At 39.4% G+C, this 14,505-nt stretch overlaps 3 protein-coding genes across 3 annotated transcripts; 2 read left to right on the top strand and 1 right to left on the bottom strand.

Annotated features, from left to right (window-relative positions):
* Positions 1 to 4: 4 nt before the first annotated feature.
* LOC133714047 (protein GET4) lies at positions 5 to 4,525 on the top strand. Its single transcript, XM_062140056.1, has 12 exons — positions 5 to 157; positions 459 to 538; positions 667 to 745; positions 897 to 978; positions 1,195 to 1,345; positions 1,446 to 1,536; positions 1,894 to 1,977; positions 2,445 to 2,491; positions 3,312 to 3,440; positions 3,650 to 3,734; positions 3,935 to 4,021; positions 4,259 to 4,525. The coding sequence occupies exons 1-12, from the start codon at positions 110 to 112 to the stop codon at positions 4,274 to 4,276; spliced, it is 981 nt and encodes a 326-aa protein (XP_061996040.1). The 5' UTR covers positions 5 to 109; the 3' UTR covers positions 4,277 to 4,525.
* A 145-nt stretch (positions 4,526 to 4,670) lies between these two features.
* Positions 4,671 to 5,677, bottom strand: LOC133714048 (uncharacterized). Its single transcript, XM_062140057.1, has 3 exons — positions 5,483 to 5,677; positions 4,972 to 5,302; positions 4,671 to 4,890 (listed from the first exon to the last, which is right to left on the bottom strand). The coding sequence occupies exons 1-3, from the start codon at positions 5,656 to 5,658 to the stop codon at positions 4,825 to 4,827; spliced, it is 573 nt and encodes a 190-aa protein (XP_061996041.1). The 5' UTR covers positions 5,659 to 5,677; the 3' UTR covers positions 4,671 to 4,824.
* A 50-nt stretch (positions 5,678 to 5,727) lies between these two features.
* Positions 5,728 to 8,978, top strand: LOC133714046 (pentatricopeptide repeat-containing protein At2g16880). Its single transcript, XM_062140055.1, has one exon. It carries the CDS (start codon positions 5,858 to 5,860, stop codon positions 8,177 to 8,179), a length of 2,322 nt encoding a protein of 773 aa, XP_061996039.1. The 5' UTR covers positions 5,728 to 5,857; the 3' UTR covers positions 8,180 to 8,978.
* Positions 8,979 to 14,505: the final 5,527 nt, after the last annotated feature.

Genomic DNA, 14,505 nt, shown 5'->3' with positions numbered 1-14,505 from the left:
GCGGGTAAACGGGTATGGGCCGCTAAAATTCGTTATACAAGTTTAACTATTATTTACTGCGCTCAGCTACAATAATCTCTCTGTGAAATTTCCCAGAAAAAACGAGAGCATGTCGAAGGAGAGAGGCAAAAGAGGCACACTGCCTCCAGCCCAAGAGGTAAATCAAACCTGAGTTCGAATTTTCAGTACTCGATTCCACAATTTCATGAAAAAGATCGAATCTTTGATTCTCCGAATTTCTTGATTTGCGATGGATGTTTTGATCAGGATTAGTGTTTTGGTTTCTGAATTAGAGGAATTTCGTGCTGTTTAGTTGTTTTTTTGTTCTACCAACTGTAAAGAAAAGAATTTGATTCCTTTAGATTTCCTATACTTTGATGTAACGAATCAAAAATGTAGCCTGACTTTGATCATTGAGATTCAATTGAGAAAAGATTTAATTGAGATTTATTGTGCAGCAAATTGAGAAATTTGAGAAAGTTGTAGAGGAAGGTAACTACTATGGAGCTCAGCAGCTGTACAAATCTATTAGTGCAAGGTAACTACTATGCGTATTGGACTGAACTCTCAGCATGGCTGTTGAGAAGTCCATTTATTGTTCTTTTGCTTTTTGGAGGTCATTGTGATAGGCATTCGCGTTGATAGTATATGCTTGTTTTGTCGCAGATATGTAGCTGCTCAGAGGTATACTGAAGCTTTAGATATTCTTCAGTCGGGTGCATGCATCCAGTTGAAACATGGGCAGGTTACGCTCTTGTAGTTCTTCTTATAGGACCAGCTGCATACTGATTAAGTTTTACGCCTTTGTTGGAAGTGTCACAGTTCTTATATGAATTATACACAGAAAGAAAAGAAATCCCAGGTATTGATGCTGTATGTGTGAAAACAAATTTCAGGTTACATGTGGGGCAGAGTTAGCTGCTTTGTTTGTGGATACACTTGTCAAAGCGAGATGCCCTTATGACGATGAAACCCTCGGTCAGTTGTTACCTTGTGATGTTAATTGAATGCTTGATCGATGCTCTATTGGCTTTTTCTAACCTTTTGTCGTGATGGCAAATGCTTTTAACTTTCTCTTGGCTGGTCACTTGTTTCTTCTAGTAGGCACTATTTGTATTGATATTCTAATCTGATAAATTGAAATTCTAGTTGATTCAAATGTTTCACCGGATTGTGACAAACTTATTTTGTTAGTTCGTGTCAGGACAATTTATAAACAGTTTCCTAAGATACCTGTGCCACAACAGTTGGGGGATGATGATGACGTGCAACGACTTTCTGAAACACTTGGGACAGCAAAAACATGTGTTGAAGGATGCTCATCATTCCTAAAAGCTGCTATCAAGTGAGGCATTGGTGCCTTTTTTCCTGTTCCTGATTTGAGTAAAGGTTAAAATCAATTTGTTCTGTTTATGTGGAGTTAAGATGTTCTTCTCTCGTGTCAGGTGGTCTGCGGAGTTTGGTGCACCTAGGGGTGGGGCTCCAGAAATACATGTTATGCTAGCTAACTATATGTACTTTGAATCTCCTGAGGTGGTAGGTAGCAGCTGAGTACATAAATAGAAGTTATATTTATGTATATACATAGGAATTCTTTTTCTTTCGTGTGTGTGTGTGTGCTCTTCTTTTGTATCTCAATTTTGTCAGTGCATACATTTTAAGTATTGTCTTCATGCCTAGATTTTGGAGTAGTTTTTGGACTTTGAAAGATATGTTGGTTTTATTTCTTTATTATGGGTTTTTCATGCTGTATAAACTATTCTTCTATTCCTGTGTATTGATACTTTAAACAAGGAAGATGGAAAAAAAGATCCCATTTTAATGCCTTGAGTACTCTTGGCTCCTTTTATGATTGCACAGTGAACACCAATATTCTGCTCGACTGCTTTGCAGGACATGGTTAGAGTTGCCCAACATTTTGTCAGAGGAAACAACCCAAAAGAATTTGCTTCTACTTTAGTACATTTCATGGGCAAGGTTAGTCTTTCTTCCCTATTAACTTTATATATCACGAATTCTTAGAAAAGAGATATGCTATAAGGTGAACAAACCATAATTAGCATCGTGCGATGTAGTCTTCTAGATATAAAGTTACAATCTTTTCTCTCATTGTCATAAGTTCTCTGTTCTAAAGATTACTAAAATTAAGATTCAAAAATGGAATGCTTTTGCTGTTATTCTGTTACAGAAATGAATATTATATTTTAAGTTTTTATTGTATTCTGTAATGTGAATTTACTTGTGGGAATGTCTTCTGATACAAATCTGGGATTTCTTAAAATTTCATTAATTGTAATCATAGTCAAACACTCAACCTAAGATACGTCTTTACTATAGCAAGACTTAGTTATTGGTTTGTTGAACTTAATCCTGTCTGGTGCAGTCTTTTTGTTTGGTAATCTTCTTTTATGGATTATAAGGTGTTCATACCTTTTGCCATGCAGTGCTATCCAGGGGAAGATGATGTGGCCATTGCAAGGGCAATTTTAATGTAAGATGTGTATAATTTACGTGGTGTATGATGTATTTACTGTTCCCATCAATATTATTGTGGATCATTGAACACCTATTTGAATCATTTGAGCCCTGAAATCTTTGACTTGAGTAAAATATTTAATGTAGCTTCAATTCTGAACTCCATGGTTAGGGCACTGACTTCATATTATGGATTCCCATAACTTGCAAGTGTACTGTGTACCTATATGCTATATGGTTCTGAAAGTGTCAACTTTTTTTAGCCTCAAACTTAGGCTTAAGAAAAGGAGGGAGATGCCCTTCTTCACAAATCTAAGTCAGTGAAAAGTTAGACGCCGTTTTGGGATTTAAATCATTTAATTACTCTTTGATCCAATTGACTTTTAGTTAATAATTGATTCGAGTGAAAAATGTAAAGTTCCTCTTTAGAATTTTGATGGTAGTTTAGTGAACTTACTTAACCGACAACACAAAAGGGAGAAAGACATACTTTAGTTGGAATCGTCATGCTTGCACTGGCGTGATAACTTCACGATGCTAGTATTCATGTGGAAACTAAAGCAGGTATCCAGTGCATGTAAAATATGAATAAGATTATGTTGATTATTCTCATTTTGTTTTCTCAAACAGATACCACTCAATCCCCATTGGAGAAAGAAACATTTTTGTACACTCAAATTTGAGGGAGATCGTTGATGAATATATGCATTTACCTACTATATTCTTATGTTCATATAGCTTTGTTTTGTTTTGTTTTGTTTTGTTTTAATATTGAACAGATAATACTTTTCCAGCTAATCCACTGTAATGCTAATATTCGTGTCTTGTCCTTATAGGTATTTGGCTTTAGGTAACCTGAGAGATGCCAATGCTCTCATGGATGAGATAAAAAAGCAAGTAGAAGCTAAGCAGCTTGAATTTCCTAAATCCGATTTGATGCAGTTCATTAATTTTCTTTTGGAAACGTACGTTCTCTTTTTCCTTTTCCCTTTTCTCTTTTCCCTTTTGGTCAGTTAGACAAACTTTTTCCCCTTTTTATAGAATGATTTCTATTCCTAAGTACCTAGAATAAGTTACTACGGGTTAATGAGATTATAACAAGGAACATGTATTTTTGCTTTTTATGGCATGAGGATGGTAGATTGACTTGCTGTGGATATTGTTCTGAATGCAGGATGCTGAGAGATGCTTTTCCTCTTTTTAATATGTTGAGATCGAATTTCAAATCAACCTTAGACAGAGAGCCTAGTTTTCACGAGGTATGTAATTCTGCTGCGTGTTAGAACATTTGGCATCTTCTTCACTTTTGATATGAATTGTCTCACTCACTGGGTCATGTTTTCTCCTGTATTCTTGGATAAAACCAAAAGTTATTCCTTGTGATATATTGCCTAATGGCCTTTAGCCCATTTGGCCTGTTCAAGTAGGAGGGTATTCTAACAAAAAAGTTATGGTTCAGTTGCTAGATGAAATTGCAGAGAAGTTTTATGGAGTAAGGCGCAGAAATCCTCTACAAGGGATGGGAATGTTTGGGGAAATCTTCAAGGTGCTTATGCTTTTCCTGCAGTCATTTTTCTTATTAAGCTATACTTGAAATCTGGTGCATGATTATTGATTAACTCTAATTTGGTTTAACAGCTTAGAAATTTCTTAATGGTGAAGACAAAATATAGAATTACTCATCCAGAAGACTATATTCATGAAAGAAAATAAATGATTCCTGATATATAATTAAGCAACATTCTCATTGGTTTGTGGATCTTATTACTTGATCACCTTGCAGATGATGGGAGGTGATTAGTTGCGTGATGGAAGTTCAAGCTCTTGCAACCTTAACAGATCCACCAAGCTACTGTTATTATGTGTTGAAACAGAGTACTTATATGTACTTGACTCTGTAGAACCATTGTTTCAATAGTGTTCATTATTATTTTTTCGGCTGAATTCCTGGTGTTTGTTGATGCTGTAATATTATTGTCTTCAACTAGGGGACAATTCTTTTTTGTCTGTACCATTTCATAAGAATTTATATGAAGTAACTTCCAAACTGTATTATGTCTTTCATAGATGGTTATGAATTCCTAAAACTTATGCTAGGATAGACGATGAACTCATGAACTGGTTTCGCACCGGTTTGAGTACCAGAACAGTCTACAAAGCCCCTGCTTTCCTCGACTTGGTAATTCAGACATCAATGAAAGTAACTACATGATATTATTATTGCAAGGAAGAAATTTCATTTTGAGCACATTGCATCTTCAGCAATTGCAGTCACTAGCAAGTATTTACTTTAAGATACAGAGTATCGGAAACAAGTTCAGAAGTTGAACCAGAACCGGAAAGTTACAGCTACTCGTCTATTAGAAACTTAACTCCATTTTCCTTCACGAAGTCATGTAATGTGTGATCAACCACCTGCAATGAGATCCAGTCGTGTCAAAATGCATTCTAAATCCAGACTTGATTTAAAGAGGTGAAGGATAGGCATAAGCTCACGTTGGTATTGCTGAGCTCCAAATTGTAGAAGTCCATGCTCTCTGCCCTGAACAAAGGCCCTGCATGCCATGTCCCCCGGTTAAGCTTGAGAAATTTGGGACCTGTAATCTTGAAAACACGAACATCCTCGACAGAAGGAGGCACATAGTAATGACCAGAAGCACAACGAGACTTCACCACATTGTTGCCCTTCTCTTCCACAATGGAAGGCTTAGCAACTCCGAGATACCAAACATGGCCGCCAATGGCCCCAAGACACTGCGTGACGCTGGCGTGATGAGTAATGTTGGTAAACTTCAGCGGTCGATTTTCAAGGTGCATAATGTAGAACCTGCACGACATGTAGAAAAATTGAAACCATGTCCCGATATTCTAACATGTTATATTGTCAGACTGTAAACTAGGACAAACAATACTACTTAAAATTAGCAAACTTCATGGAATTTAATCTAACATAGTACAAATCAAAATCCAGGTACCGAATTGCTCAATTTCATTAATTTATTTTTACCTGGGAACTCCACGGCTAAGGTCTAGCTGAGCATCACGAGGACCAAACTCGTCGCCGTCCGGCGAGGCCTCCACAACCTGACCGTACTCCCCAAACGCCTCCGGCGTCGCTTCAATCGGCTTCAGGTTCACAGTCCTCAACTCCTCGCCGGAAATTTCCATCTCTTCTTCTTTCATCCACAAACACAAAATGTCAAAATCTATTCACCCTTATATATATATATAGGAACCACCCGCCTCTAACCGTTTTACCAAAACGACGCCGTGTACCTCCAAACACACCAAAACGCAGCGTTTCACCCACCTCAGTAAAACCTAAACCCCCTTTCTTCTTCTTCAACCTCTGAAAGACTCTGCTCAGTCTCTCAGTTCTGCCATGACCAACCCAACACCTCGAGAGCAACCCCAAATCCTGGAAACCATCACAACCCTCTTAATCTCCACCAAAACCCCACAACAACTCCAATCCCTTAAACCCTACATTCCCCACCTAACCGAGCCCCTCCTCCTCTCTCTCCTCCGCTCCAGAACCCTAGCCTCCCACCCCTCCACTCTCCTCTCCTTCTTCCACTGGGCCCAGGCCCACATCCCCCTCCTCACCCAAACCCCTCGCCCCCTCCTCACCCTCCTCCCCTCTCTCTTCTCCCACAACAAATTCGCCGACGCCAAAACCCTCCTCGTCCAATTCATCTCCTCCGATTCCCAAAACACCCTCCACCGCCTCATACTCCACCCGGACGACGCCGTTCCGCGCCGCTGCAAGGCCCTCCTCGACACCTCCATCGGCGCCTATGTCCACGTCGGAAAGCCCCACCTCGCCGCCCAGCTCTTCTCGAAAATGAAGAAGCTCCGGTACCGGCCGAATCTCCTCACCTGCAACACTCTGCTCAATGCTCTGGTAAGGTGTGACTCGTCTCATTCCATTGCAATGTGTGTAGATATAGTTAGGGATGCCATTGGACTAGGGGTTACTGTTAATACCGGCACTTTTAACATTTTGATTTACGGGCATTGCTTGGAGAATAAGTTTAGGGATGCCGTCGATTTGTTGAGCAAGATGAATGAGTTTGGATGCCAGCCGGATAATGTGAGCTATAATACGATTTTGGATTGGTTGTGTAAGAAGGGGAAGTTGAGTGAGGCGAGGGAGTTGTTGACGGATATGAAGTTACGAGGGGTGTTGCCGAATAGGAACACGTATAATATTTTGGTTTTCGGGTATTGTAAGCTGGGGTGGTTGAGGGAGGCGGTGCAGGTGGTGGAGTTGATGACACAGGGTAATTTGTTGCCGGATGTTTGGACGTATAATATGTTGATTAGTGGGTTGTGTGGAGCGGGCAGGATGGAGGAGGCGATAAGGCTGAGGGATGAGATGGAGAAGTTGAAGCTGGTGCCGGATGTTGTCACGTATAATACGTTGATTAACGAGTGTTTTGAGGGGAACGATGATTCTAAGGCGTTGGAGTTGCTTGAGGAGATGCGTGAACGGGGAGTGAGAGCAAATGAAGTTACTCACAATATAATGGTGAAGTGGTATTGTAAGGAAGGGAAGATGGATGAAGCAAGAGATACTATTAGGAAGATGAAGGAAGAGGGGTTTGCTCCTTGTTCTATCACTTACAATACTTTGATCAACGGGTATTGCAAAGCAGGGAAAATGGAAGAAGCATATAGGGTGATGGATGAGATGTTTAGGAAAGGTTTGGATATGAACACTTTTACCCTCAATACTATTCTTCATGCATTTTGTAGTCAGAAGAAGCTAGACAAGGCATTTACATTGTTCCATACTTCCGTTGAGAGGGGTTATATACTTGATGAGGTGACCTATGGAACTCTGATCATGGGATGCTTTAAGAACGAAAATCCAGACAAGGCTTTGGAGCTTTGGGAAGAGATGAAGGAGAAACAGATCCTTCCTAGCATTGTCACCTACAACTCTATAATTGGAGGCCTGTGCCAGTCTGGGAAAACCGATCAAGCACTTGATAAGTTGAATGAGCTTGTAACGACGGATCTAATCCCTGATGAAACTACATACAACACGATAATTCATGGCTATTGCCGTGAGGGTCTGGTTGAGAAAGCATTTCAGTTCCACAACAAAATGGTTGAGAAATCGTTCAAGCCGGATGTGTATACATGTAATATTCTTCTTTCTGGACTATGCAGTCAGGGTATGTTAGAAAAAGCTCTTAAGCTTTTTAACACCTGGATTTCTAAGGGAAAAGACATTGATGCAGTTACTTACAACATATTGATATCCGGCCTTTGCAAAGAAAGGAGGTTTGGTGATGTTTTTGGTCTTTATGCTGACATGATAGAAAAGAAATTATCTCCGGACCGGTATACATACAGTGCCATTCTCAGTGCACTTACTGATACTGGTGAGATTAAGGAAGCAGAGGAGTTTATATTGAAAATGGGTGAAACGGGGAACTTACATGATTGGTCCTTGAAAATAGACAAGGGGCCAAATGGGGTGACCTGTGAATCTTCAGTAGATTCTGATTCAACCACACTAGCTTATTCAGACCAGATCAATCAGTTGTGTACGCAAGGTAAATACAAGGATGCAATCCACATTTTGCTAGAGTCGAAGCAGAAAGGTATCACTTTAAATAAAGATGTTTTTATAAATTTGATGGAAGGGTTGATTAAAAGGCGAAAAGGCACATCAAAGGTTGTTAGCCTGTAGTGACAACTTGGGCTATCTTTCACAAAATCTTTGATAATGAGGGGCATAATGATATAGTCCTCACCTCCTGGGGTTGAAGCATGAGTCCAGTACCAGCATTGAAGAGTAATTCTCAACTGCCTGACTTCCAACTCCATTCCCCCTGGGGTAAATGGAGATATGCGACTGTTAATGAGGGCCAGAATGATATATAAACTTCATATATGTGTATCAGCCATTACATGCAGATTCTACTGGCTTTATTGATTCAAATGCATTGGGTTGCTGCTAAGCTCTGCGTTTTCAGCTTGGTGCTATTTGTCATAAAGGCGTTGATAGTGGAGATAGTTATAAGGTTGCTGGAACAAACGGGAAATTGTCCTGGCCTGCTGGGGTTAAAGCTTGCTATATATGTCAGACAGTAATTCTCAACTGTCAGACTCCCATCTCCATCCCCTTTGGATAAATCAGAAAAAAAAGTGACTGTCAACCCAGGCCTGAAAGACAACACTTAACTTCATATATGCATATCAGCAAAGCAATGCAGATTGTTCTGGTTTTATTGGTTCAGATTCATTGTGTTGGCGGTTGGTTCTTCCAAAACAGCATCACCTCCTCATTTCTTGAGAATCCCAGCAACATTTTTCTGCTGCGATTGTGCCTTTACTGTATAGTTGCTTGTAAAATATGAAGGAAAGAGTTTTAAGCAAGCAGAATGGATTGTATGGTATTACCATCTCATCATTCTCATGTCATTATAGTGAAATTGTCATTTGTCCTTTCTAGCAAGGAAATAATAATTGAAATCATCTTCATTTCTTGGAGTAATGTCTGGACCTTACTCAATTTTAATTTGTTTTCTCTCATCATGTTGATGCTCCAAATTGTAGAGAATTCCAATCACAATAGTCAGAGCTGAAGGTCTTATGAGAAATAATGTTATAAAGCTTCATGGTTCATACAAGAAATCGTTGCCCGCGACTTTTTATGACGAAAAAGATTGTCATATAGCCATGGCTAATGGCCTAAACTGTATCCAGACTTAAACATGCAAATGCGAAGGGTGGTGCGCAAAGAGTCCTGTGGTAGATCAAAAACTTCTCACCCACTAAATGATATATCTGAAACAATTTGATCTATTAATGGAACAAATATTCACACAAGGTCTCTCAATTATCATAGCAGAAATGCAATTTTGGATCATCCATTAGGCATGCATGATCACAAGGTTCATGGCTGCCGGCCGGTTGGTCTTTATAAATAGCCATAGAGAATTAATGACCACTTCCAATTTCAGTGATGAATCTGAGGATGAAACCATGACAGCACTACTTTTTTTTTTTTTTTTACTTTGTCAAAGAGAACCCAAAGGCTTCCTAGGCCCAAGATAAATCCCTTCGGCGCATGTGAATTGCTCCAATTGTGCATTGCAGCACAGTGTCTGACCACTTTGATAACTTCGGGGTTCAAACATAGGTTGGGGAGCACATCCAACTAGGCAAGAACCACTAGGCCACTTGCAGTAGTTATGACAGCACTACTTTATTCGTGCAATCATTTTGGAATAAGAAGGCTAGGAAAAAGACCGCTTAATTTCTTAAATGGTGATTCTAGTTGGACCTCCAAATTTGATATTTGGACCATCAATTTTTTTCAATTATTAATAAACTTTGTCAAGTTATATGAAAAGACAAATAAGGACAAAGAGAGATAAATGAAAAAAATAAATAAATAAATACTCTTCTTACCTCCTCCAACCAAATATAACATTCAATTAAATTATTATTTTTTGTTTCAAAATTTTCTTATATTGCCTATATAGTTTTACAATTTACCTAAAATAATTAAGTAAAAATAATAATTTATATACATGACCCATCACTTAATACAAAAATAAATTCAAAATAATCTAATTTGGAATTTTCTTAAACTAAATTAATTGAATATTATGATATAGTTATTACTTGATCTTCCAACTCAAAACCCTTGAAATCCTTCTTTTAGCAAATTCAAAGAGATTCCAACAACATATCAAGATTGAGAACCAACCCTCTGATTAATTTTTGTGGAGAAGAGACTTACTCATAAGAGAGCAATATAATGTGATTTTGATTCATTCTTCTTCTCGTGGTTGAAGATAGAGATAAAAAGTAGAGTAACGAGATACAACATGTTCAAGGGCATTTTGGTAAAAATAAGGAGGTCTACTTAGCTTTTCAAGTATTCTAAAAGGTAAATTAGAGATGTACTAAGTATGAGATGTCTAAATAGCAAATTTAGAGGTCCAACTAGAACCACCATTTCTTAAAATTTTCTCTACAAAAGAGAGAGATATTTGCATTAGCAATACCAGAGTTTATTAACGTGCACGTTTCAGAATCACAACCTATAATGCGTAGAGAAATGTCTTATTATAAGATCAAATATTATAGGCATCAACTCAGTAGGTTTTCCACCCTCTAATATCTAAATTGCATATCTGAACTAAAGGAGTGGGGACCACATATGTTCCAATTGGAACCATTTCTATATGTCCAGGCGATTAATGGGAACAATGTGCAGTATTCCATCTGATCCATCAATGTTGCTAACAAATGAGTGACATAAAGCGTGCTAAAGTATGTGAGAGTGACCTTGGCTAATAAATTAGTTTCATTGATTAGAATGATTAATTTTGAAGCAAAGCAGTTGTTGGAATAGAATGTATGTTTGGTACTTTCATATTCCACCTACTTGTATATTAGTAAGTCACACTCATGGCACAGTGTAATGTGTTGAACGTGTTCTAGTATTTCAATATATTCATGGGTTTGAAACTTTGAATATAGAACCACAACCTACCTAGAAGTTATCTATATTTGTATTCTTTTATGACTTGTATTCTTCTAAGTAAGATCCTAATATGGAACATTATTTCCTAGCAGCGTACCTATATGCATGGAGTGATTAGGTGTGCTCTTTTAACATTTGAAGTTTAGATCGAGCACAATAATGGTGTTTTCCTATAGCTGATTTTTGAATGACCATATTAATTAGCATAAGGGTTATGTTCTCAAGTGTCAATAACTTTTTTTATTAAAATTCTCCTATGCTAGAATCTCTTCATTGATTAAATAGGATTTTCAGGAGTTATTCTAAGTCACGGACCACGAAATATCGACTTACATTTATTTTTCTAACTTTGAAAAATTATAAATAAAATAAAAATGGATCGAGATTTTTGAGTTCCATTAGTTTTAGAATTATTTAAAAATCATGATTTATAGATGAAGTCAATGAGCCGCGGCCTGTTGGTTCGCTAACTAACACCGTGGAAGTCATGAGTTCAAATCTCACTGACATCAGGGTAGGGTAGAGAGTTACACTGTCGTCCAGAATAAAAAAAAAAAGGGAAAAATTCACCAACGGTGTCTGGACACTTAGGGGACTTTCAGAATGATACCTGAACTTACAAAGTTATCAATGTGATACCTGGACTCATTTTTCCGTATCAAAGTCGTACCTATGACCAATTTCCGTAACGACTCCGTGACGGAAATTGGCCGTAGGTATCACATTGATACGAAAAAATGAGTCCAGGTATCACATTGATAACTTTGTAAGTTCAGGTATCATTCTGAAAGTCCCCTAAGTGTCCAGACACCGTTGGTGAATTTTTCCCAATTTTGCACGTGCGATGCACGTGAGTCACTTAATGAAGACAAAAGGACTGATTTACCCTCAAATTCTTTCTTTCTTTTCTTTTCTTTTTTTCTTTATTCTTCTTTCTTTCTTTCTTTCTTTCTTCTTCTTCTTTTCTGGTTTCTTCTTCCCCTGATTTGAATCCTCAAGATTCAAATCATCTTGCTCGTCCGATTCCCACCGCCGATCGCCGATCAAACACCGCCGCTGCGTCTGAATCCACCTTCATGCACCACAGATGTTTCTGGTTCCCCCAACTTCAAATCCTATAGCAAATTGAAATTGTGCATTGAGGCTTCACCGCTCACTCCGAGTTCATCCCCGCCGCCGTCGCCAATGACTTGACCACAACAACCTCCACCACCGCACAACAACGTCGTCCTCCGCTGCTTCTCGATTGGGTTTGGGGATAAGGACTGCTTCTTCCTCCACCGCTAGCGAAATCGTGGAGGCTCAAGGCCACATTCTAAGGGCCACCGGCCGGAAGGACCGTCACAGCAAGGTTTGCACCACCAAAGACCCCAGGGACCACAACATCAGGCTCGTCGCCCACACCGCCATTCAATTCTACGACATGCAAGACCGGCTTGGATACGACCAGCCTAGCAAGGTCGTCGATTGGCTAATCAAGAAAGCCAAGGCCGCAATCAACGAGCTCGACTAGCTGCCACCGTGGAACCCAAACTAAATTTATGTTCATACAACATTTTCTCTGACGATGCCGATATCCGCCGCGCAGGACACGCAGAACGTGAGCCTCAATTTCTCGATGGTGGAGGCTCCGAGTTCTTTGTCTACTAATCGGCGAGGCACAATGGTGGGTAGCAGCGGAGTGGCGAAGCTGGTGAATAAGAACAGCTCGAATTTTCTGCAGGTGAGGATGGTGTGGAGGCCGAAGTTGTTAATCTTTGTCTGCCTAAAATTGCCTCTGATCGAAGTTGGGCTAGAGGCCGAAGTTGTCTGCTAAACCGATGAAGTTGCAGATGAGGATGGTGTGGAGGTGGTGTTGCATGTCGGGAACGAAGGAGAGGATGGAAGAGTGGGATTGGAGCTGTGATTTGAGAGTGGAGGGCTGGCGGGGTCTGAGTTTCTGATCAATGGTGTATAAAAAAAATGTTAAGAGAGAACATAAAAAAATTGTGATTTTGGTGAAACAACCCTGGGAGATAGTCCCCAAGGTTTTGGGTGGGAAATCAGGGACAGGAAGCATACAACAATTGCAATGCTTAGTCTCGCTTACATAGGCACCATTAGTCTCGTTTGCATAGGCGTAAACATGAGTGCCGTTATTTTCATTAGACGTGGAGACTGTTAGCCTCGTTAAACAACTACATTGTTAGTCTCGTTTGCGTGGGAGTGAGTATGAGCAGCGTTAGCCTTATTTACCATGTGCATTACCTATTAGCCTCGATATCTATTGTTAACTTTCTTAACTTTACTTACCATGCTCATAGTTAGTTTCGCTTGAGCTATAATGACTTTTCCTTATATGTAGAGGACATGAATGTGATATGTTGAAATTAGAGCTCTGTTAGTACGTCAATTGTCATTGGTTTTGACCCAGAATCTAGCCAGCTAGCTTGGCTACAAAAGTACAAATTGACCATAATAATTCGTACGTTTTGTGTCACACTGTCACTTGGATTTTCTGGGTCATTTCGTGCTTACTACTAATTTGGAAAGATTGATCAAGCACCACTACGGAACCTTCCTAGCTTCCAAGTTCCAACTTTGTCCAAACAACATTCTACCTTAAACGATTATACTTTAATTAGGGATTTTTTTTAATGACAAAATACAAACAACAACTAAAGGACAAAACCTCTGCTAACACCCCCTCCTAGCTGATCAAATGGAACGCTGGGGACACAGAAAGGGGTAAACAATAAAACTAAACAGAAGGATTCTAAGACCTCTGAGCTGCCAATGCTAATTGATCAGCGGCAAAGTTGGCTTCGCGATATATATGACGGAAAATAACCGACTGTAGCTGACGCGTGAGAATCTGGACATCCTGAATTAGTGTTCGGATTTGCCAAGGTAGTTGGCAAGCACCACGGACGCAGTCCATAACAATCTTTGAGTCACCCTCAACAATAACATTAGGAAAGCCATGTAAGACCGCTGTGTGTAAGCCCTCCCGTAGTGTTGTAGCCTCCGCAACAAGAATAGGAGCACAACCAATTTGTCTATGAGCTTCCACTAGAGGTTGTCCATCTTCATTACGGATAACAAAACCAATAGAAGCCACATGATTCCGGACAGAAACATCAAAGTTTAACTTAACTTGGTGCATATTAGGAGGTTGCCACTTAATATGAAAGTATCTCGAGATCTTTGGCTGGGAGCATTTTGGATTGGCTTTGGCATAGTTAGAGCTGAGGCCTGAGTGTGAAAGCTTGAAATAAACAATCAACCGGCGAAAGTTGTAGATTTCTGAAAATGATTTTATTTCTACAAGTCCAAATAGCCCAAGTCATGTAAAACATAGTAGAAAGAGCATCAACTGAGGATGGATCAGTACTAATCTTATGAATCCAGTCTAGAAAAGTAGTATGCCAAGACAAAGGGGTTTATATAGGGGATAGAGGACCAAACTTGACGAGCAAACGGACAGTGCATAAAAAGATGATCAATAGTCTCAATTGAATGCGAACAAAGAGCAC

This window comes from Rosa rugosa, chromosome 6 (assembly GCF_958449725.1).
Source record: "Rosa rugosa chromosome 6, drRosRugo1.1, whole genome shotgun sequence".
Lineage (NCBI taxonomy): Eukaryota > Viridiplantae > Streptophyta > Magnoliopsida > Rosales > Rosaceae > Rosa > Rosa rugosa.
Note: the sequence above shows the minus strand (reverse complement) of the source record. Positions and strands in the feature narration are given on the sequence as shown.

What these genes read in the sequence shown, in the direction of transcription:
- LOC133714048 (XM_062140057.1), bottom strand. Translation starts at nt 5,658, where the DNA reads ATGAAAGAAGAAGAGATGGAAATTTCCGGCGAGGAGTTGAGGACTGTG. An exon ending in CTTAGCCGTGGAGTTCCCAG is followed by an intron (nt 5,303 to 5,482) that starts GTAAAAATAAAT and finishes CATGTCGTGCAG; the next exon opens with GTTCTACATTATGCACCTTG. An exon ending in TGGAGCTCAGCAATACCAAC is followed by an intron (nt 4,891 to 4,971) that starts GTGAGCTTATGC and finishes ATCTCATTGCAG; the next exon opens with GTGGTTGATCACACATTACA.
- LOC133714046 (XM_062140055.1), top strand. Translation starts at nt 5,858, where the DNA reads ATGACCAACCCAACACCTCGAGAGCAACCCCAAATCCTGGAAACCATC.
- LOC133714047 (XM_062140056.1), top strand. Translation starts at nt 110, where the DNA reads ATGTCGAAGGAGAGAGGCAAAAGAGGCACACTGCCTCCAGCCCAAGAG. An exon ending in TCCAGTTGAAACATGGGCAG is followed by an intron (nt 746 to 896) that starts GTTACGCTCTTG and finishes AACAAATTTCAG; the next exon opens with GTTACATGTGGGGCAGAGTT. An exon ending in ATTAATTTTCTTTTGGAAAC is followed by an intron (nt 3,441 to 3,649) that starts GTACGTTCTCTT and finishes TTCTGAATGCAG; the next exon opens with GATGCTGAGAGATGCTTTTC.